The sequence below is a fragment of the Typopeltis vanoorti genome, chromosome 16, assembly GCF_054136105.1.
Source record: "Typopeltis vanoorti isolate ZY-2024b chromosome 16, IOZ_Tvanoo_1.0, whole genome shotgun sequence".
NCBI classification, from domain to species: domain Eukaryota; kingdom Metazoa; phylum Arthropoda; class Arachnida; order Uropygi; family Thelyphonidae; genus Typopeltis; species Typopeltis vanoorti.
The window spans coordinates 97,709,711-97,732,094 of NC_143564.1; the positions used below are offsets into that span (position 1 = coordinate 97,709,711).

General features: G+C 35.2%; 1 protein-coding gene across 2 annotated transcripts in view; it reads left to right on the top strand.

Moving 5' to 3' along the window:
• LOC150098209 (uncharacterized) overlaps positions 1 to 22,384 on the top strand; it is a 271,336-nt gene that overhangs the window by 60,215 nt on the left and 188,737 nt on the right. For both annotated transcript variants that reach the window (XM_090406181.1, XM_090406182.1), the window contains exon 5: positions 7,779 to 7,961. In XM_090406181.1, the coding sequence (XP_090262307.1) occupies positions 7,779 to 7,961 (183 nt within the window). The remainder of the gene's footprint in view (positions 1 to 7,778; positions 7,962 to 22,384) is intronic.

A 22,384-nucleotide genomic window follows, 5' to 3' on the forward strand; every position in this document is an offset into this window, starting at 1 on the left:
AATGTATTCAGACTTGTAAAGTACTCTGTAGTGCTCTCTTGAATTTAACACCTCTTTTAGTTATGGAAGCTATACCTCATTGTTCGCTTCCATTGGATTCCAAGCCATGTTGGGATTAAGGGAAATGAGGCTGCAAATACTGCAACAAGGTCAGTTCATTTCTTAATCATCTACCAATCACTTGTACCACACACGGATTATCGGCACATTATCATACAAAAACTGCTATCCTAATGGCAGCTATCTTGGAACAGCGAGATTAATAATAAGCTATACCAAATTAAACCTGAAATTAAATTTGGCAGTTTTGCCTTCATAGGGTTCAAACAGAGGAAGTTGTTCTTGTTAGCTCTGAATAGGTCACAGTCATCTTATACATGCTTATTTACTGAGAGCCAATGACCCACCTATGGTGTGAGAAATGCAACACCCATCTCACCATTAGTAATATTCTGGTGGAGTACCAGCACTTCACTCGAGAGAGGAATGATATTTTTACTTATCTAGCTGAGCCCTATACACTCAAGCATGTTATCAGATTCAGACAAATTGCATGGTGTTTTTAACTTTTTACAAAAAAATCAATTTATACAAACACATTTGACTGCAATTTTATCTATATGTAGATAACTGCATTGCTTAATATAATTTTTGTACATACATATTATTTAATAATTTATCTTTGACTATTTATGTAGTACTCTAACCCTTGCTGTAATTTTATTTATATGTAGATATGATACTGCATTGCTTAACGTAATTTTTGTACATACATATTATATACTAATTTATGTTGACTATTTATGTACTGCTGTGGCTTATGCTGTGGTTTTGTTTATGTGGGTGCTGCATAGCCAGACTTGATTTTTGTACATACATATCATCATCATCAACAAATTCCTGATATGTACCCTATTGGCTAATTTGTCTTTGTGTGCTGCTGTGACCTTTGCTGTAATTTTGTTTATATGTAGATGCTGCATTACTTAATTTAATTTTTGTACATGCATATTTGCTAATTTATCTTTGACTATTTATGTACTGCTGTAACCTTTGCTGTGGCACAGTTTGACCTTTGTTGTCCTTGTGCCAATAAAACATAAACCAAACCATTCTTCTCATCACCTCTAGTCAAACATCCCTCACCAACCCCATACCTGTCATCATCATCAAATTCCTGACATGTATCCTCAAGGGAGTGTACAAGATATGATAGTACTACATGAAAAATTTACATCATTACTAACTTCCTATCTACAATTTTCCTCCAAATCAATCTGTTATTCGTCATGACTCCAACATTATCAGATCTTATATTTCTGTCGTCTAAGGCACTTTTTACTGTATCAATCCACCCATATCTTGGTCTTTCTCTGGGTCTTTTTCCTCCAACCTGGCAGAGAACACTTGTTTTGCTAATCTTTCCTTTCCCATTCTGTTTAAGTGACCATTCCACCTGAGATTAGCTCTGCTAACAATGCCAAGTTCCTTCCTAATATTCTCATTTTTAATATGATATTGCCATTGATGCCATCTGTTCGTGTCTCTAATCTTTCTCAGGATTCTCATATCTGTGGTCTCTAGTATGGTATGAAGGTCAGCAATAAAAAGACAAAGACAATGAAAATAGGCAGAATCATTGAAAATGTCAACTGTGTTGTGAATGGAGAACCTGTGGAACAAGTAAAACATTTCAGCTACTTAGGCACAATTTTTACTGAAGATGGTAAACTAAATATAGAAATAGACAACAGAATCAGCAAAGCTGGTATCGTGGGAAGTCAATTGAATAAATTCATATGGAATAAGAAAGAAATTAGTCGGAACACTAAATTAGCTGTATACAAGACTGTGTTCAAACCAATTTTAACTTATGGATCTGAGAGCTGGGTCAGAAGTAAAACACTTGACCAAAGACTAGAGACCGCAGATATGAGAGTCCTGAGAAAGATTAGAGGCGTGAACAGATGGCATCAATGGCAATATCATATTAAAAATGAGGATATTAGGAAAGAACTTGACATTGTCAGCATCCAGGAATGCGTTAGCAGAGCTAATCTCAGATGGTATGGTCACTTAAATAGAATGGGAGAGGAAAGATTAGCAAAACAAGTGTTCTCTGCCAGGTTGGCAGGAAAACGACCCAGAGGAAGACCAAGATATAGGTGGATTGATACAGTACAAAGTGCCTTAGACGATAGAAATATAAGATCTGATAATGTTGGAGTCTTGACAAGTAACAGACTGATTTGGAGGAAAATTGTAGATAGGAAGTTAGTAATGATGTAATTTTTTCATGTAGTACTGTCATATCCTGTACACCCCTTGAGGGTACATGGCAGGAATTTGATGATGATGATGATGATGATGTGGTCTCTAGTCTTTAGTCAAGTGTTTTATTTCTAACCCAGCTCTCAGATCCCTAAGTTAAAATTGGTTTGAACACAGTCTTGCATACAGCTAATTTAGTGTTTTGACTAATTTCTCTCTTATTCCATATAAATTTATTCAGTTGACTTCTTTTGTCTGTTTCGATATTGGTCTGTCCTCTCATCAACCCAGGAGGGTTGGTGAGAGGATAGAACCTTGTGGAACCCCAGCATTAGTTGAATGGTGGATAAGGAACCATCCACCACCACACACAGTGTGCTTCCAGACAGAACCACTTGAGATTCGCCAAACTTCTCCATGACATATGTGAGCAGATCTCCTGTTGATCAGCAGTGATAGAATCCATACTGGCAGTTGTTTATTAGGTGGTGCCTTCAAGGTAGTGTAGGAGTTGGGAATTGATGATTTTTTCCATTATTTTAGACAGGACTGAGAGTGAGATAGGATGGTAGTTGGATGGCAGTGACTTGTCACCCTTCTTGGAAATGGGATGAATAATTTCCAGGCTGTGCGATAGATACCAGTGGAGTAAGACAGTATATATAGGTGACATAGGATAGGAGTCAGTTCTGGTGCACAAACTATCAGGACAATTGGAGGAATGTCACCAAGGCCAGGAAACTTTTTTGTTTTGTGTCTAATTTGGACAGTATTTTTCTGATCTCTTTCTGGCAAAAGGATATTGGGGCATCTGGAATGGTTGCGGGGGGGGACATTTACAATTGTCAGTTATGCATGCATTGGGAGCAAAGTGTGAGGCCAGGAGATTGGCTTTTTCTATAGGTGATGATGCAATAGAGCCATTTGGGTATGATGGGGGTGGCAGTAGTGTTGGGCAGAAGTTACAACCAATTGCTGTGGCGAGAGACAGGCGAGAGACAACCAATTGCTGTGGCGAGAGACAGGCGAGAGACAACCAATTGCTGCTATTTGGACAGGCTACTATTTTGCTCTTTCAAACTCTGTTTTTGAATCATTGACTGTTTTTTTGCATCTGTTTTGGACTTGAGTATAAGCTCTAAAGGAGAATGGAATTCTTGATTTGAGCCAGTTATGGTATGTTTGGTTTTTCATTTGTACGGCCTTGGTGCATCTTTTGGAAAACCAGGGTTCAGTTAGGGAATGACAGGTCAGAGTACTATGGGGATGTATGTTTCTATGTCAGTGAGGATTACTTTGGTGCATGTTTGGGTTCACAAGCAATTGTCCAACCATGGAATGAGGCATAGCAGTTATGGAGGCTGTCCCACTTGGCACTGTTATAATGCCAAACTACCCTTGTATATAAGAGTGGCTGTGTAAGCATTGTTGCATGAGGGAGGACATGAGCACTAGATTGTAGTTGGAATTACCTGGGGGGGGGGCACCACATTCACTGTGTATTTGGAAGGGTCATTGGTGAGAAAGAGATCTAGGGTGTTTGGGGAGTGGTTCGGGTTATCAGGTATTCTAATGATGAGATATACAGTAGTACTAAACTTGTTTTTTATTAGTTCCCCCATAACAGATCATATATCTTTAGCACATCAATGCTCTGTGTGAGAGCAGGTGGTCAAGAAGAATTTGATGGAACTGGTTGGTATGTGTTTAGAGGTACTTGAAGTTGTAGCCCTTAGAGAAATCTTTTTGGGAAGAATTTGATGGAACTTGTTGATATATTCCATCAAATTCTTCCCAAAAAGATTTGATTGGAGGTTTTGCCCCTTAGGGAAATCTGTGTGGGAAAGTTTGTTCCAGAGCACAGAGATAGAAGGTATGAAAGAGGAAGATAAGATGTTGGTGTGGCATTTTTGAAACTGGATAGTGAATGGTTGTTGACTAGCAGCTTGTTTGTTTATGGTTTTGATGGAAGTGAAAGAACAGTGTCAGCTGGCTGAACAGAACGGTGTCCAGGAAAATATCCATAGAAGAGCATAAAACTAAATCAATATACCTGTATGATATAGGGAGTGTACGAGAAGGATCTATTTTTTTCTGAATTGTCTTCTTCTGGATTTAGCATAGAACATATTTAGAGAGGTGTTTGATGCACCACCTCATATGTCAGAACAAGATGCTAAGGTAAGGAAGATTTGAGATTAATACAGTTTGAAGCACTGATTTAAATACACAAATATATATTTGTAAATTAAAGATGCCAAGAAATTGTATTCTTGGTTGATTCTTTATCCAAGTATATGTAAACCGTGTTTATGCTTGAAGTATCTTCACGACTGGATAGTGAATAGTTGCATTGTCTTAGCATCCCATATAGCATGGAGCCTATTTAGAGAGGTGTTTGATACACCACCTCATATGTCAGAACAAGATTCTAAGGTAAGGAAGATTTGAGATTAATACAGTTTGAAGCACTGGTTTAAATACACAAATATATATTTGTAAATTAAAGTTGCCAAGAAATTATATTCTCGGTTGATTCTTTATCCAAGTGTATGTAAACCGTGTTTATGCATGAAGTATCTTCACGACTGGATAGTGAATAGTTGCATTGTCTTAGTATCCCATAATGCAAAACACACATCCTCTCAGATGTGTATAATTCAATGCATTATGGGATGGGCCAATAGCCAGACTAGTTTTGATCTTTATTGAGGTCTCATCACTGGGAGCCAACATCTCTTTTGACATCTAACTCTAATTCAGTATTTTCATAATATGGTTACAGTTGACCCTCAAACAATGTGGGAGTTAAGGGCACCGATCCCACACAGTCAAAAATCCACATATAACTTTTGACTCCCCAAAAACTTAACTACTAATAGCTTACTGTTGACCAGAAGCCTTGCTGACAACATAAACAGTTGATTAACACATATTTTGTATGTTATATGTATTATATACTGCATTCTTACAATAAGTAAGCTAGAGAAAAGAAAATGTTATTAAGAAAATCTTGAGAAAGAGAAAATATATTTATGGTGTTGTACTCTATTTGTCAATACCGAAAGTTTACACCATCTGTTTACAAGATGAATCATCTGTCTGTCAGTACCTACATCAATATTGTCTTATATGATACAAAACAAAACATATTACTAACACTAGACATCAAAAATGAAAAGATAACATGAAAAAGAAATTCATATTTCTTTACATGAATGATGATTCATGCATTGATAACGAAGAAGCAGCAGTATGATTGATTACTTTATGGTAGCTAGTGCAATCAATACAATTGCTTCATTGTAGCCTAGCCTATACATTAGTGAATGAATCATTATAATTTTTTTATTTTATGCTAATTAATTAATAACAGTTAATTTTATGGGTATGATTTAATACTGCATCTCTATGTTTGTTTACATTTCTCTCGACTGCGAATGGTACCATAGATGGTCTGTGTAAGTGTTTGTGTGCATACGTTTTGATAAATTTTAACTTTTTATAATAGATTTGTGTATATTTTATGGTAGTAAATGATAAAATAGACTAGTATCTACATATACCTAACTTTTTCTTAATATTTTTGATATTTCTAGGCTATATGGTTTTTGTCTGCGATTTTCTTCAAATTGTCATAAATCTCCAAACATTTTTCCAGTATAATTATTGAAAAACATCCACGTATAAGTGGACCCATGCAATTCAAATACATGTTGTTCAAGGGTCAACTATATATGACTTTTGCATTATTTCAACCTTGATATCTCTTCTGGATGTGGCTACCCTTTCCATAATGCATTGCATTATACACATCTGAAAGGATGTGTAATTTGCATTGTGGGATACTAAGGCAATTTATTTGATGTCATTAGCCTCTACATACTAGTAACCCAGTCATGAAGATACTTCACGTGCAAACACTCTTTGCTTACACCCAGATAAAGGATTAAATCAAGAATATAATTTCTTGGCATCTTTAATTTATAATATAACCAGTTGAAAAAAAAAAACTTTCAACACACACACATGCATTTCACCTTTCAAATGATCAATTTGAAATTTCTTCTTTCTTTCTTTCTTCATTGATCATTCAAAATCTAGTTGGTATATTAAAACTTATCAAACTTCTCAGCTTGTAATGACTTCTATGTAGCTTTTCTCCCATCTAACCCTGTGGGAAGAGAAGTCAAAATTATGGTCTTCCAGTCACAACTTGTCATAACCATTGTGGAAAATACATTTCTTATCTATGTTCTTTGAGGTGAATGTCAACAGATTTTATGGCAAGTTGGAACTGTCACACCATGCTTTGGACACCTGTTCAGATAAGATGGAAAAAACCAAAATGTTACACGGAAGTGATTATAAGTTGGAGAGACTGTTTTTGGAGTCGGCAGCAGCTATGAAACATTCCCCAAACCTAAACGACTGTGGCTCTATTAATTTGCTAAAAATCTGGGAGACAGTCGTTTTAAGATCAAATTAATATTCTCTTTATCAGATGGCACCAGTTAGGACTTTAATTCTTAGTATTCTTGATTTCAATTTTAAACTGTTCCCACTTTTAACTGATTGTTGCTGTTTGCATGCTGTACCAAACTGCACTCTGAAGACTCTTTGGGTATAAACCAGCAAAATATTAGCATCTAAAGAATTAAAATAAATCTTATTTGTTTTCTTATTCTACTTTTGTTGTGAATTAAACTGCAAAAAAATCAAAGATGTGCAATTGCAAACATCTGAACTTTTCTATACATCTGATAACCGTATTATTGTTAAAGAATGTCATGTTCCTTTATTATTGTGTTTAGTAATTCTATTTTATTGTACATTCTTAGAATTTGTAAATATGTTATGAAATATTATTTTTCCCAAAAATTATCTGCGATATTAATTTAAGCCTGATGAAGTCATTTTTTGTGAGACTTTGCAGGTTAATTATTTAGATATACTGAAAAAGTATTGTTAACAATTATGGTCTAAGTTCTTATACAACAAATATTCTGTCGATTTTACCAAAAGCTGTGGGAATGTGTAAACAGGCCATTATCCTCCTAATATAAAGTAGCAGAATATATCCACCCCTTCAGATACACATAAAAATTTTATTTTTGAAACTCAGATAATGTTTATATAGATACTTTTTAAAGAGCTTCATTTCCTCTTATGTTTCAAGATGTGAAATATTTATTGTCATTTGTTTATAGTGATTTGTTCATGACTCTAACATGTTTTCTCATGTCTTCCATATAAAGTATATCAGTCTTCCATGTAAAATGTATGAGAGTCATGTTAATGTTGAATGCTTTTTAACATGTATTCAGCTGAGTTTGTATGTGAAAGGCATGTAGATGTTGAATGCATGCATAATAGTCTTTCATACACACACATTAAGTTTTACGTTTTGCTATATGATGAGTTTGTGAAACAATGCTTTTCATGAGTTATATGAGGATTGGTGAATTTCATTATCGTAAATTTTTTTTTGCATTATTTGAATTTAGGTACTGTCATAAGAACAACATCTGTGAAGATGTTAGAATTTTGTAAAGAATATATTTGCAACAAATGCAAGTTTCAGTTTACTCTTAATGCTGATATTCAACAGAATTTTCTTATGCAAAAACCTTCTTGCTGTCCTAATCCTGAGAAATGCAGCTCAACCAAATTTAGTCCTTTATCAGATGGTAATTATCTGTTTTGCTATTTTTGCATCTCATTCTACCACATAATAGGATTTCATTTATTTCCATTAATGTACTATTTTTTACCAGTTTAATAAATTACTAATATAATAAATTCATTATTTATTTTTATCATAGCTATTTATAATTAGTTTTTTAATGTAAATCCTACTATGAAAGGGTGTAAATCTAAAGTCATATGTATTAGTGCTAGATGGGCTGAAGATAACACAATGCAGAACTCTACTCTGGAGACGAAATATGGAACCTACTGATAAGCTGTATGCTGGTCTCATGTCAGGCAATAAAATTCATGTCTCAAGTCATTCGCAAACATCCATGCCCACAGTGGGATTTAAACTGGCATATTTTTGATTGGAGAGTGGATATACTATCCACTTAGTAACCAGGTCAGCTAGTGTTATGATTTCATTATTATTATGCCTTTATAGCTGAGTTAACAGTGACAATGTCATTTGATCTGAAAGACACAAGGTTACATCACACATTGAATATCAGGTGCTTTTATAAGGCGACTATCAGTTAGCTGGTTTTATATAGGGAGAGCAAAATTTTCCCTCAAAGAAACTCTGGTTTTTCATCTTGCATAACAGATGTACTGCCCAGAGAACATCTGCAGTTGATTTAGTTTAGTTGTATAGGGTAGTCACTTTTCAAATGAACATGTGAATAAAAAATTTCATTCACATGTTCATTGCTTATGTACAAGTAGATGCCCACTACACTGAACCCATAGGGGCCAGAGATATAGTTTGTTATAAGTCAAGGTTCACATTAAGGAAAAATGATTGCCTCTCCCCACCTCCATTCTGAGGATATAACTACTCCAAAGAGTACTGGAATTCAGTTGGGTAACTATGAATTTTATTATGAATTTTCGAACTTATCTCAAACTAAGCATTAGAATCTTTGTTTTGATCATCTTTCCACCCACCAGAGTTTGAAGAACTGGCCATTATGAACTATTTTGAACATTGATTAGCTAAGGATTAAACTAGATTCTTTTGTCATTTTATAATTTCATTTTTAGTGTTATTTCATTTCAATGTATTGTGTTGTAACTAGAAAGCATAAATTAGTTTTTTTTTTTTTTTACAACAGAGTATCATCATCAAATTCCTAATATATACCCTCAAAGGGTGTACAGGATATAATACCACTACATGAAAAATTTACATCATTACTAACTTTCTATCTACAATTTTCCTCCAAATCAGTCTGTTACCTGTCAAGATGATCAGATCTTATATTTCTTGTATCAATCCACGTATATCTTGGTCTTCCTCTGGATCTTTTTCCTGCCAGCCTGACAGACACTTGTTTTGCTAATCTTTCCTCTCCGATTCTGTTTGAGTGACCATGCCACCTAAGATTAGCTCTTCTAACACATTCCTGGATGCTGACAGTGGCAAATTCTTTCCTGATATCCTCGTTTTTAATATGATATTGCCATTGATACCATCTATTCATGCCCCTAATCTTTCTCAGGACTTTCATATCTGCAGTCTCTAGTGTTTGGTCAAATGTTTTACTTCTAACCCAGCTCTTCGATTCATGAGTTAAAATTAGTTTGAAAATTATCTTGTATGCAGCTTTGTTTTGGATAATTTTTCTGTTATTCCATATAAATTTATTGAGTTGACTTCCTATCATACCAGTTTTGTTGATTCTGTTGTCTATTTCCATATTTAATTTACCATCTTCGATAAAAATAGTGCCTAAGTAGCTGAAATGTTTTACTTGTTCTATAGGTTCTCCATTCACAATGCAGTTGATATTTTCAATGATTCTGCCTATTTTCATTGTCTTTGTCTTTTTAATGCTGACCTTCATCTCTTTTACAACAGTTATTCACTTTAGTCAAGGAATCTTGCAGACTTATAGGTGACTTATTTAGAAGTATAACATCATCCACATAAAGCAAAGAGCTGAGATTAACATTTCCAATTTTGATATCAGTTTTAATACCACTTTCCTTCATAATGTGTTCCATATAGATAATGAATAAGAGAGGGGATAATGTACATCCTTGTGTGACACCAGATTTAACATCAAACCATTTTCCTGTACTTCCTTCAATTCTAACTGCTGACTTACAACTCAAATAAAGACTAAGTATTGCTTGATATAATTCCCCATTGACACCATATAACTGTAGCACTTTGAATATCTTTTTTCTTGGCACCTTGTCATATGCCTTTTCCAGATCTACAAAACTTAAATAGAGATCTTTGTTATATTCCCATGATTTCTCAATTATCTGTCGTGAAGCGAAAATCTGATCCTGACAACCCTCTATTTGGCCTGAATCCAGCTTATTCTTCACCAAGCTTCTCTTCCACAATCCTTCTCAACCATTTCTCAAGTATACTTGCCATATCTCTTGCCAGGAACACTCAGTAGGGAAATACCTCTGTAAATCTCTTACATTCAGTTTTATTTCCTTTTTTATATATGGGTACTATGAGAGCTCTACTCCAATCATCGGGAATTATTCCATCTGTTCAGGCCTTCTGAACTCTGCAGTGCAGCCACTGTAAGACCTTTATACCTCGTACTTGAGCATTTCTGGTCAAATATCATCTACTCCTGCTGCCTTTCCACGTTTCAGTCTTTTGATTGCTTTTTCTACTTCAAGTGTGGATATGTATTCCTAACTACATGCCTGGTCAGTGTTTTTTACCACTGTGCTATCATCACTGCTTGTTTCATTTAGCAGTTTTTCAAAGTAATTACTCCATACTTTAAGGATATCTTTTTCTCCTGTTTTCATATCACTTTTATCATCTCTAATTCCTTTTACAGCACTCTTTCCTCCATTTCTGAGCTTCTTCAACAACCTCCAGAATAACTTTCCACCTTCTTGATATATATTTTCTATGTTCTTACCAAAGTTCTCCCATGACTTTTGTTTAGCTAGTTTTACAGAGTGTTTAGTTTTTTTACATTTGTCTCTGTATTCTATAAGAGCACAAGCTGACTTTTTTGACAGGAACTTTTGATAAGTTTTATTCTTTTCTTTCACTGCCTCTTTAACTTCCTGTGTCCACCATGGAGTTCTGATTTTTCTATCCTTGCAGACAACCTCACCACATGCCTCTCTGGCTGAATCAGTCAGTGTTTTCTTCAGGACTTGCCACTGAATCTCCAAGGTTTGATTCCTGTTCTCAAACTCTTTCATTTTTTATTCAATCATGTTTGTGTATGTTAGTCTACAGTTCACATCTGAGAGCTGCTCACCTGTTATTCGCTTTAAAACTTTCTTACATGTTATTGTTTTCAATATGAATTTTAATTTTATTCTGCTCAAGACTAAATAGTGATCACTTCCAATTTCAAATCCTCTGTACACTCTGGTGTCCTGCACCAGGGAGAAAACATCACTATCAACAATAACATAGTCAATGAGACTTTTCTTATTCCTTGCCTCTTCTCTCCATGTGAATTCGTGCACATTTTTGTGTCGGAACATTGTGTTAGTAATAACCAGTCCATGTCCTGAGCAGAAAGCCAACAGATATTTGCCATTATTATTAGCTTTGCTCTTTTCTCCAAACTTTTCCAAAATATTTTTGTTTGTCTCACAATCATTTCCTACGCTACTATTTAGATCCCCAACAAGGACCAGCTTTTCCTTTTTCATTGTGTTAGTTGCTTTCTCTAAAGCCTCAAAAAATTCCTCCACTTCTACTTTAGTAGAACCTTCTGTGGGACCATAGGAGTCCAGTTCCCCATTCTGATATTTGCCCATATCACTCTAATTGAGACTGCCTGCCATTCAAGAAGATTAGCCTCATATTTATTGTTGAATACTATGGCTACTCCTTCTTTTCCTTGATTGTCATTGCCTGAATATAACATTTTGTATTTATTGCTCAGAAAGATCTCGCCAGTTTTTGCCTTTTTGGTTTCAGTCTGCCCTATTATGTCGATTTGGTACTTATGCAATTCCTCAGCTAGCTCTATTTCTTTGCCATTCAGGCTTCTTATGTTGATAGTACCGATCTTGATGTCTTGTGATATTGAGTTGGAGTGGGTTTTAGGATTTGTTCCAGTAGCTGACTTTTCAATATTTTCTCTGGTTCCCTGACGAAAACAAAGGGGGGGGGCCTTGTTTAACCGGGTGATGCCCCGGCTGGCATGAAATTCTGTCATGTTGTGCCATCATTTTGTATATTAGTTTAAGCCAATAAGAATACAATTTGGTTGGCAAATCCCAAATTGCCAGCCCATCCTAGTCCATTCAGTATCCAGGTAGATACATAAAGGTGCACCACGAGAAGGTGAGGATTTAACATTAGGTCAGAAGCCCTGATCGGTTCTCTGCATTCCTTTTAAAGGCTATGTGGAGGTCTCCTCTCAGTTATATAGGTTTGACCCTTAACCACCCCACAGTAGGATATGGAGATATGCGTACTGCAAATTCCTACAGTTAGCCATGCAGCAGTATGTATTATTATTGTTCCGGGAAACAACAAGGAGTCGACAGACTCATCGAGGGAGGCCCTTACATCATGTCTGGAACAACTATTCAACATTCACACAGTATCTATCATATCTTGCCTTGAACTCATTCACGGTCGTAGCACCCACAACTGACTCTGGAAGCTTATTCCACTCATTCACCACTCTCCAAGTAAAAAACCTAGCTCTAATACCCTTGTCAACCACGCTCTTGCCCAGCTTCCATGCATGGCCCCTAGTCCTCCCACCACCAGTCATATTTTCAAAAATATCTTCTGGACCAATCTTATAAAAACCCTTCAGTAATTTGAATGTCTCAATCATATCACCCCTCCTTCGCCTATCGTCCAATTTCTGCAACCCACAAATCCTCAACCTATTCTCATAAGGTTCATTCCACAGACCTGCTATCATCTTGGTCACTTGTCTCTGGACCCTCTCCACATCCTCCCCATCACGAAGAAACCCTGGTGCCCATAACTGGGCACAGAAGTCCAGATGGGGTCTTATCAAGGCTCAATACAGAGGAACAACAACTTGTTTGTCTCTGCATGTTAAAGTATTTTTCATAAGCCAAGTGATTTGGTGAGCTGTTTTAGTCACTTTTGCAATGTGCCCCCTAAACTTCAACTCCCTATCCACCAGCACTCCCAAATCCCTGGCCTCATCAATCTCCTGGAGTACGGTTCCACCAATGTGATATACTGCTGCTGTTCTTTTCACCCTAAAGTGCATAACCTTACACTTTGCCACATTAAACTGACATCCATTTTTCCTAGCCCAGTCCTCCAAACTATCCAAATCATCCTGAAAAATTTTGACATCCTGTGCACTCACAATTGCTCTACCCAACTTTGCATCATCAGCAAACAAGTGAACACTTCCTCTCAGATCCTTTCCTATATCGTTAATGAACAAATTGAAAAGCAGTGGTCCAAGAACAGAGCCCTGCGGCACTCCACTAGTCACAAGACGTCTTTTTGACTCCACTCCTGAATAAACCACTCTCTGGTATCTCTCCTTCAACCACCCTCCTATTCAACTTACCAACCCTATATCTATCCCCATCTGCTCCAGATTACTGATTAGGGTTCCATGTGGTATCCTGTCAAAGGCCTTGGCAAGGTCCAGTAGTATCACTGTAAACCCATTACCCCTATCCAGTTCAGCCATCACTGTGTTATAAAACGTGAGCAAGTTACTGAGGCATGATCTACCCTTCACAAAACCATGTTGTCCCCCATACAATATCCCATTTTCATCTATCCAATCCTGTATTCTTTTCTTGACTAATTTCTCTAAGATCTTGACAATGATTCCTGATATGCTAATCGGTCGGTAATTTACAACAGCAGTCTTGGAACCACCTTTATGCAGTGGAACTATTTTCCCCTCTTTCCACCTGCTCGGGACTAACCCAGACTCGAGACTCAAATTAAACAAAATGGTCAAGGGTACTGACAATTCTTTAGCTGCTTCTCGTACTACACGAGCTGGTATACCATCCAATCCCACAGATGTATTGACATTGAGGTTATGCAATAGACTACTCACCTCCACTTCATTCACCACAATTCCCGTATAATCTACTGGTTTATTCGTTTCTGCAATGTCACCACCTGGATGATATATTCTTGCAAAGTGCTCACTCAGTAACTCAGCTATCTCAACTGATTCAGTTACCTCCCTACCATCGGCATTCTTTAAAATCATTCTGCCATGTACATTTTTCCTTTTACTTGCTACATATCTAAAAAACTGTTTAGGATTCTCTTTAGCCTGCATGGCCAATGTTCTTTCGTAATCCTTTTTGCTTTTCTTACCACACTCGTCACCCTTCTGGCCTGCCCTTTATACTGTTCATGTGCCTGCCGGTCACCTTTCTCCTTAAATTCCCTCCATAGTTGTTTCTTTTTTTGCAGCTCAAGCTTAATCGTGTTATTCATCCATTTAACCCCTACTTGATTTATTATTCGGACTCTAGGTATACAGTCAGCCATTGCTTCATGCAAGCACTTCTTAACTACCTCCCATGCACTATCAACTTCTAGTCCTTGCAGTTGTACATGCCATGGCACTGAGCCAATCAAACTCCTAAGCTTGTCATACTTTCCAGCCCGATAATTCCACATGTACCCTGTCTTAATTGAAAATTCTACACCTTTAGCCACCTCCCAAGTCAAGACCCTATGATCACTCTCACTGATTGGTGGCAATGTGGTCATATTTGTTACAGCCAAATCCTCAGATGTAATTACTAGGTCAAGCACTCTCTGACCCCTAGTATTTTCCATTACATGCTGTTGCAGATAGTTATCCCTTAATAACCGCATAAAATCCAATTCCTTCCTCCCGTGTGTCCTCTCCTCACTCCAATCAATGCGACCATAGTTGAAATCTCCCATAATAATCACCCTCCTTCCACTCATTTCTTCTATTTGCTTGTGCATACTGTCACCACCATCTTTTCCATCACCTGCTCTATAGCAGCACCCAATTGTATATTTAGTTCTGCTAGCCACAATCTCACACGAAATGGCCTCAAATGTGCTCTTTTCTCTATCCTGCAATTCAACTTCTATTCTCCTTGGCTGTAGCTCATCAGCTATCATCAACAATACACCTCCCCCCATTTTATTCTCTCTGTCATTCCTGAACACACTATACCCATCACATTCAATCCCACTAGCTATATCATCTACAGTCAGCCATGTTTCACTAAATCAGTTAAATGTAAGTGCATAATAACAGCTGCATTATATTCAGTTTTAAATTACTTTTGAAAAGATCACCATGGTTTGAGGTGCAATGGCAGAAACTATAGAGAACAATACATGATGACATGCTTCAGTGTGGCCAATTTTTAAATTGGCCACATTGAAACCATTTCAGAATAAATAAAGTATAAGAAAGGAACAGACAGAGCATCCCATAACTGTCAAACAGGTAGAAAGGTTTCTCTATTGACAGTTCATGATTAGTTTATTTAATATTTTAATTCACAACATGAAAATAGTAATAAATTAATTAATATTTATTTATCTTATATATAAATATTAATTGTTTTCTTATTATTCTTGTGTTGGAATTAAAATCGTTAAATAATCATCCCATAAATGCTGCTTACTGATTTAGGTGATAAGCCAACTTTGTACTTTTCTTCTTCTCTTCTGCTCATGTGCAGGTTGAGTTCCTCAAAGACAAATTTTTGCAATTTCTTCCTGTCTGCTGTCTTTTTATGAAGTTCTATTATGGAGTTTAAGTGGATGCTTTCTTTAATGTTGTCAATCCATTTCTTTCATGATCTTCCTCTGCTGGATTGTCCTTTAATTCTATTTAATGAATGTTTGGTAGTCTTTCTGGGTTCATTCTTGATCCAAACCAGCTTAGTTGGCTCTTTTTTAATTCTGTAATTATCATTTCTTTAAAATTAAGTTCTTCTCAGACTTTTTCATTTGTTTTTCTTATTGTCCAGTTTGTTCTATTGATTTTTCTTAGGCATTTCATTTTAAAAGCATTGAGTTTATCCATTTCTTTTTTTCTTAAGATCCAACATTCTGAGACATAGAGTACTGTGGGCATTATCATTGTTTTATATCTTTAATTTGAGTTCTTTGCTTAATCTTTTATTGTTCCATATTTTTTGTAGTCTGCCCATTGTTATCCATCCATTATTGATTCTGTGTTTGATGGTTTCAAAATAGTCTAGATCTTCAGTGATCATTGATCCTAGGTAATTGAACTGCTTTACTTGTTCTATATTATTGTTTCCTATTTTCATTTGGATTACTTCCATTTTTCTTCCTATTACCATTAGTTTTGTTTTACTAAAATTGATTTTCATATCTTATTTGTTACTTGTTTGATGCAGCTTGGTCATGATATTTTCTATTATTTATTTATTTATTTATTTATTTTTTCATATTGTACAATGCTTTGTACTTACTGGACTGTAATTGGTAACCTGATCACATAGGGAAGTGGGGAAGGGATTGATACTGCCGTGGTGTATAAGCCACTTGTTGATTGGTGGTTCAACATATAGGGGGGGGGGAGAGAGAGGTGAAGGAGGAGAGAGAAAGAGTAACACCAATGATGGACAGCTGGTATAAATTGATGCTATTTTCTTAAGAACTGTAAGGGATAATAGTTCTTTTCTTGCATGTATAAATAATAGCAATTTCATTTTATCAATAAGATAAAAACTAAATCATTATTTGATAGGTGCAGAGAACAGACTTTAATTCTTTACCTTATGAAATGAATTAATTATAGATGCCTAATTTCAGTTATATATGAAAGAAGAAGATTTCAGATATGTATCATCCATTTATAACTTCTGATATGCTGTAAAAGCAACAGAATTTGCTTCAGTTATTTTGTCTTTTTTTTTTTTTTTTTAATTAATTTTCATATAAGAAATTAAATGATTATTTAGCTGCTTGTTCATACTGTAGTGCAGTGGTTCTTAAACTTTTTGAAGTCAGGGCACATTTAAAATCCTACAAATAATTGTAGGTGCACTATATACAAATTTCTGAGAAATATGTTATAATAATTAAGTTAAATATCACAGAAAAAAAATAATACGATAAAAAAAAATAAAATGAAACATACCTTAAATTTATTCATTCTTGTGTTTATGAGAAACATGAGCCTGATGTGTCCTAGTGATTGCTTCAATGTTTGGGCATATATTTGAAAGGCAAACTCTCATTTCTTCGTCAATACATTGAAGAGTTCCTCTCTTTTTACACTTAATTGTGGTGAGGGTAAAAAATCCTAATTCACATAAATATGATGTTGAAAATTGTAGTAAAATGTTCAAAGCTTTTTTAGATATTGACACATATTCTTCTTTTATAGAAATCCAAAAGGCTTCAAGAGACAATTCCTTATGTTTAATCATCAATCCATGATCAGTGGATATAGCTGCCAGTTCTTCTTCTTCTGTTAATGTTAAACCAAAATCACTTGAAGTTTCCATAAATGGGTTTCTAATCCAGTCATATTGTTCAATGTTAAGTGATGGAAAATAAGAACTCAATTTTTCTTCTAAACTTGTTAAATGTTCAACTATTATTGGAAGTGTTTCATTTATGCAAGTGTTACTTACCAGTGGAAACATTTCCAAATTACCTTCAACAGCTTTTCTTTTCCAAATCTGTAGTTTTCTCTGAAATGCTTTCATTTTGTCAGTGGATGTGAGAATATTTTCTTCTTTCCCTTGCATGCTAGTATTCAAAATATTGAGCTGCTGAAATATATCGGCCAAATACTGTTACCTGGCAATCCAAAATTTGCACCGAAGGAGGTTACAAAAATATAATTGTTTCATCTCTTCAAAAAACACAAGAAGTTCTTGTCGTAAGTACTTTCCCTCTTGACAGCCACCTCACCTCAGTGTGTAAAAGCAGCCGTCTGTGTTATGAATACATATCGATACAAAGCTTTTCGAATAAACGCGATTTGACAGGTCTTGTTTTAATAAAGTTTACCATCTGAAAACTTGATCTAAAACTTCTCTTAATTTTTCTCCCAATGTTTTTGCCATCAAGGCCTCCCTACGAAGAAAACAGTGAGTTACGATAATATTCTCATTTTGTTTTTTTTACAAAAGATGTAAGGCCCTTAACACAGCCTACCATGGAAGGGGCTCTGTACAAATGCCTACACATGACTTCCATGTTAACTGCCATTTATCAAGATAGCTATTCAAAATGTCAAAAACGTCCTCACCTTTTGTAGACACACTTAATTCTTTGCAAAAAAGAAACTGATTTACTACTTGATCTTCATTAATAAAACGGACGAATGCTAAGAGTTGCACCTTGTTGGTAATGTTTGTTGACTCATCAACTTGCAATGCAAAATTTGAATACTGAAGTTTATTACTGCATACATTTTTCTCGATGTTAGAAGACATTTCTATAATACACCTGTGAACTGTATCGTTGGACAGAGGAATCATGCTTATTTTCATTGCTGCTTCATTTCCTAGCATTGTCATGACCATTTTTTTTGCATGCAGGCAAAATAAGTGACTCACCTAAAGTATGATCTTTCATATTTTTTGCTATCAGTTCTGAGACTTGATAAGAAGCGATTTGAGCTTTATCAGAAACAGTCATTATACTTTTAAAAGAATTTGCTGCTTTTGTTTGCTGTTCAGACAATCTCTTGAAAAAACTTACAGATTTATCTTGTAAATTAGAGTGTATAGTTTTAAAATGTTTACTCAATTTACTAGGAAGCACTGATTCATTTGCCATTTTACATCCACATACTAAACATAGTGGCAAAGGATGATCTTCACTTCTGGCCCAAGTGAAACCAAAGCTTAAATAACTTTCCTTATATTTGCCAGTAGGCTGCGATTTTGCTTTCTTACTTGCACTTAACTTTTGTCACTTCCAGAATCTGATTCTTCAATATCACACTTCTTTTTGAGAAATCTATCCATTTTATGTGGGTGTATTTATCTGAAAATAAGTAATATGCACATAACATCCACTTCCAACACTTTTAAAATAAGTAATATACACAACAAGAATAAACCATATTCTTGTTCTCTTTGCAAGAAAAACCGCTGTTAATTAACATAATAATGATGTGTTGACAAAAAGAGCGGTATATCCGTAATGAAAAGGTATAATAGAGTAACTATATTTATTTTTATATCTGGACACACATTTCTCTGGAATACCACAGGGTGCACCCGGAAATCTTCTAGGGCACACCCTTTGAGAACCACTGCTGTAGTGTAATACTCTAGTTGCAAGAGAATCATAATATTGCAATAGTTCCTTGCCAGAATTGTTTACATTGAAGAAAGGAGCAAATTTACGATCTTTCCCTGCACTTCACTTAAAATACTTGGGATCAGTGTAGTGGTCTTGTAAGCAGTATATGGTATTTATATTAACTGAAATTCATGTTTCAGGGATCTAAAATATAAATCAAACATTGATTTAATGTTAATTGTTTTCTTATTATTCTTGTGTTGGAATTAAAATTGTTAAATAATCAAATATTAAATAATAATAATAATAAAAAATCTTAAATAGAGTGCATTGGAAAATAATAATGTAAAAGTGAAGAAAATCACAAAATAACTGGAATAATAATAATACACAGAATTGTTCAAGTTAAACTCTAAAATTCCAATATAAGGTACTATGGATGCTTTCTTTTAGGCTTACATGGTGATCCGAATGCATTTTTGAAATTTATGGATGCAATTTAGAGTAGACAGTGGTGTCTATTTCCATTAAACATGCACGAGTGGTCACACGACAAGAGTAACAGGAAAATTCTGTCTTCTTGAACATTATTTCTGTAGTTAGGGTTTTTATCACTTGCTTTGTCTAGATGATTTCATCTTGGTCTAGATGATTTCAGATATTCTGATGGCTGCATAAAACCCTGCCATAGACAATCTTTTAAAACTGATTTATGATGAAAATGCCTCACCATGAACACTTAAAAGGAAAAAAGAAGTGTAATGAAGAATTATGATACAAGGTGGCATTTAATCCAAATGAAACGGTCATTCTACAAGCTGCTTCCAAGCAGAATACTTCTGTATTCTGTAGAAACTTTTTTTTTTTGGTGGGGGAGAGAGATAAGACAAAAGAAAGAATTACTATTTTGCTAGCTGAAAACATGACAGGCACACAAAAACTTAAAACTATTGGTAATCGACAATGGGAAGAAAGAAACAAAAAAAGATGCTTCAAAGTTATTAAAACATTGCCGAGTATAATTAAATGTGAAAGCTTAGATGACAGCAGACACATTTGAATTGTGGGTACAATACCTGGATAATGAGATAACCAGAAAAGGATAAAAAAAAAATCATGCTCCTTGCATTGCACTGCTCATATAGATATGAGTGACTGTTTTTTGTTAAGTGAAGCATCCAAGATACATTACAGAAAAATGCTTCCGAACCATCATCATCAAATTCCTGACATGTACCCTTAAGGGGTGTACAGGATGTGATAGTACTACAGGAAAAACTTACATCATCACTAACTTCCTATCTACAATTTTCCTCTAAATCAATCTGTTACCCGTCGAGATTCCAAATTATCAGATTTGATGCTATCTTTTCATGTCCCTAATATTTTTCAGGACTCTCATATCTGCAGTCTCTAGTTTTTGGTCAAGTGTTTTTAATTCTAACCTAGCTCTCAGATCCATAAGTTAAAATTGGTTTGAACATTGTCTTGTTCAAACTACAGCTAATTTAGTGTTTTGATTAATTTCTCTCTTATTCCATATAAATTTATTCAACTGACTTCCTGGCATACCAGCTTTCTTGATTCTGTTGTCTATTTCCATATTTAATTTACCATCTTCACTAAAAATCATGCGTAAGTAACTAAAAATGTTTTATTTCTTCTATAAGTTCTCCATTCACAATGCAGTTGATATTTTCAATGCTTCTGCCTATTTTCGTTGTCTTTGTCTTTTTAATGCTGACATTTTCAACAATTCTACCTATTTTCATTGTCTTTGTAATGCTGACCTTCATACCATATCTATTACAACAGTTATTCAGTTTAGTCAGGGAATCTTGCAAACTTGTAGTGAATTTATTTAGAAGTATAATATCGTTTGCATAAAGCAAAGAGCTGACATTAACATCTCCATTTCTGATATTATGTTTAATACCACTTTCCTTCATAATATGATCCATATAGATAATGAATAACAGAGGGGATAATGTACATCCTTGTCTCACACCAGATTTAACATTAAACCATATTCCTGTACTCCCTTTAATCCTGACTGCTGATTTATAACTCAAATAAAGACTAAGTATTGCTTGATATAATGCCCCATTGACACATAGAACTGTAGCATATTGAATAGCTTCCCTCTCTTGGCACCTTTTCATATGCATTTTCAGATCGTCAAAACTTAAATACAGATCTTTGTTATATTCCCATGATTTCTCAAATATTTGTTGTAATGTGAAGATCTGATCCTGACAGCCTTTATTTGGCCTGAGTTCAGCTTGTTCTTCACCAAGCTTTTCTTCCACAATTCTTCTCAACCGTTTCTCAAGTATACTTGCATAGATCTTCCCAGGAACACTCAGTAGGGAGATACCTCTGTAATTCTCACATTCAGTTTTATTTCTCCTTCTTATATATGTGTACTATGAGAGCTCTACTCCAATCATCGGGAATTCGTCCCTCTGTCCACGCCTTCTGAACTATGCAGTGCAGCCACTGTAAGACTTTTATACCACCATACTTCAGCATTTCTGGTCGAATACAGAAATACTCCTGCTGCCTTTCCACATTTCAAGCCTTTGATGGTTTTTTCTACTTCAAGTACGGTTATGTATTCCTGACTGTATGCCTGTTGAGTATTTTTTACCACTGTGCTATCATCATTGCTTGTTTCATTTAGCAGTTTTTCAAAGTAATTACTGCATACTTCAAGAATATCTTTTTCTCCTGTTTTCATGCCACCTTTATCATCTCTAATTCCTTTTACAGCACTCTTTCCTCCATTTCTGAGCTTCTTCAACGACCTTCAAAATATTTTGCCACCTTGTTGATATTTATTTTCTATGTTCTTGTCAAAGTCCTCCCATGACTTTTGTTTAGCTACTTTTACACAGTATTTAGCTTTCTTACATTTGTCTCTGTATTCTCTAAGAGCACAAGCTGACTTATTTGCAGCAACTTTTGATATGCTTTCTTCTTTTCCTTCACTGCCTCTTTAACTTCCTGTGTCCACCAGGGAGTTCTGATTTTTCTATCCTTGCAGACAACCTCACCACATGCCTCTCTGGCTGAATCAATCAGGGTTTTCTTCAAGGTTTGCTACTGAATCTCTGAAATTTGGTTCCTGTTCTCAAACTCTTTCATTTTTCTTCAATCATGTTTGTGTATGTTAGTCTACAGTTCACATCTGAGAGC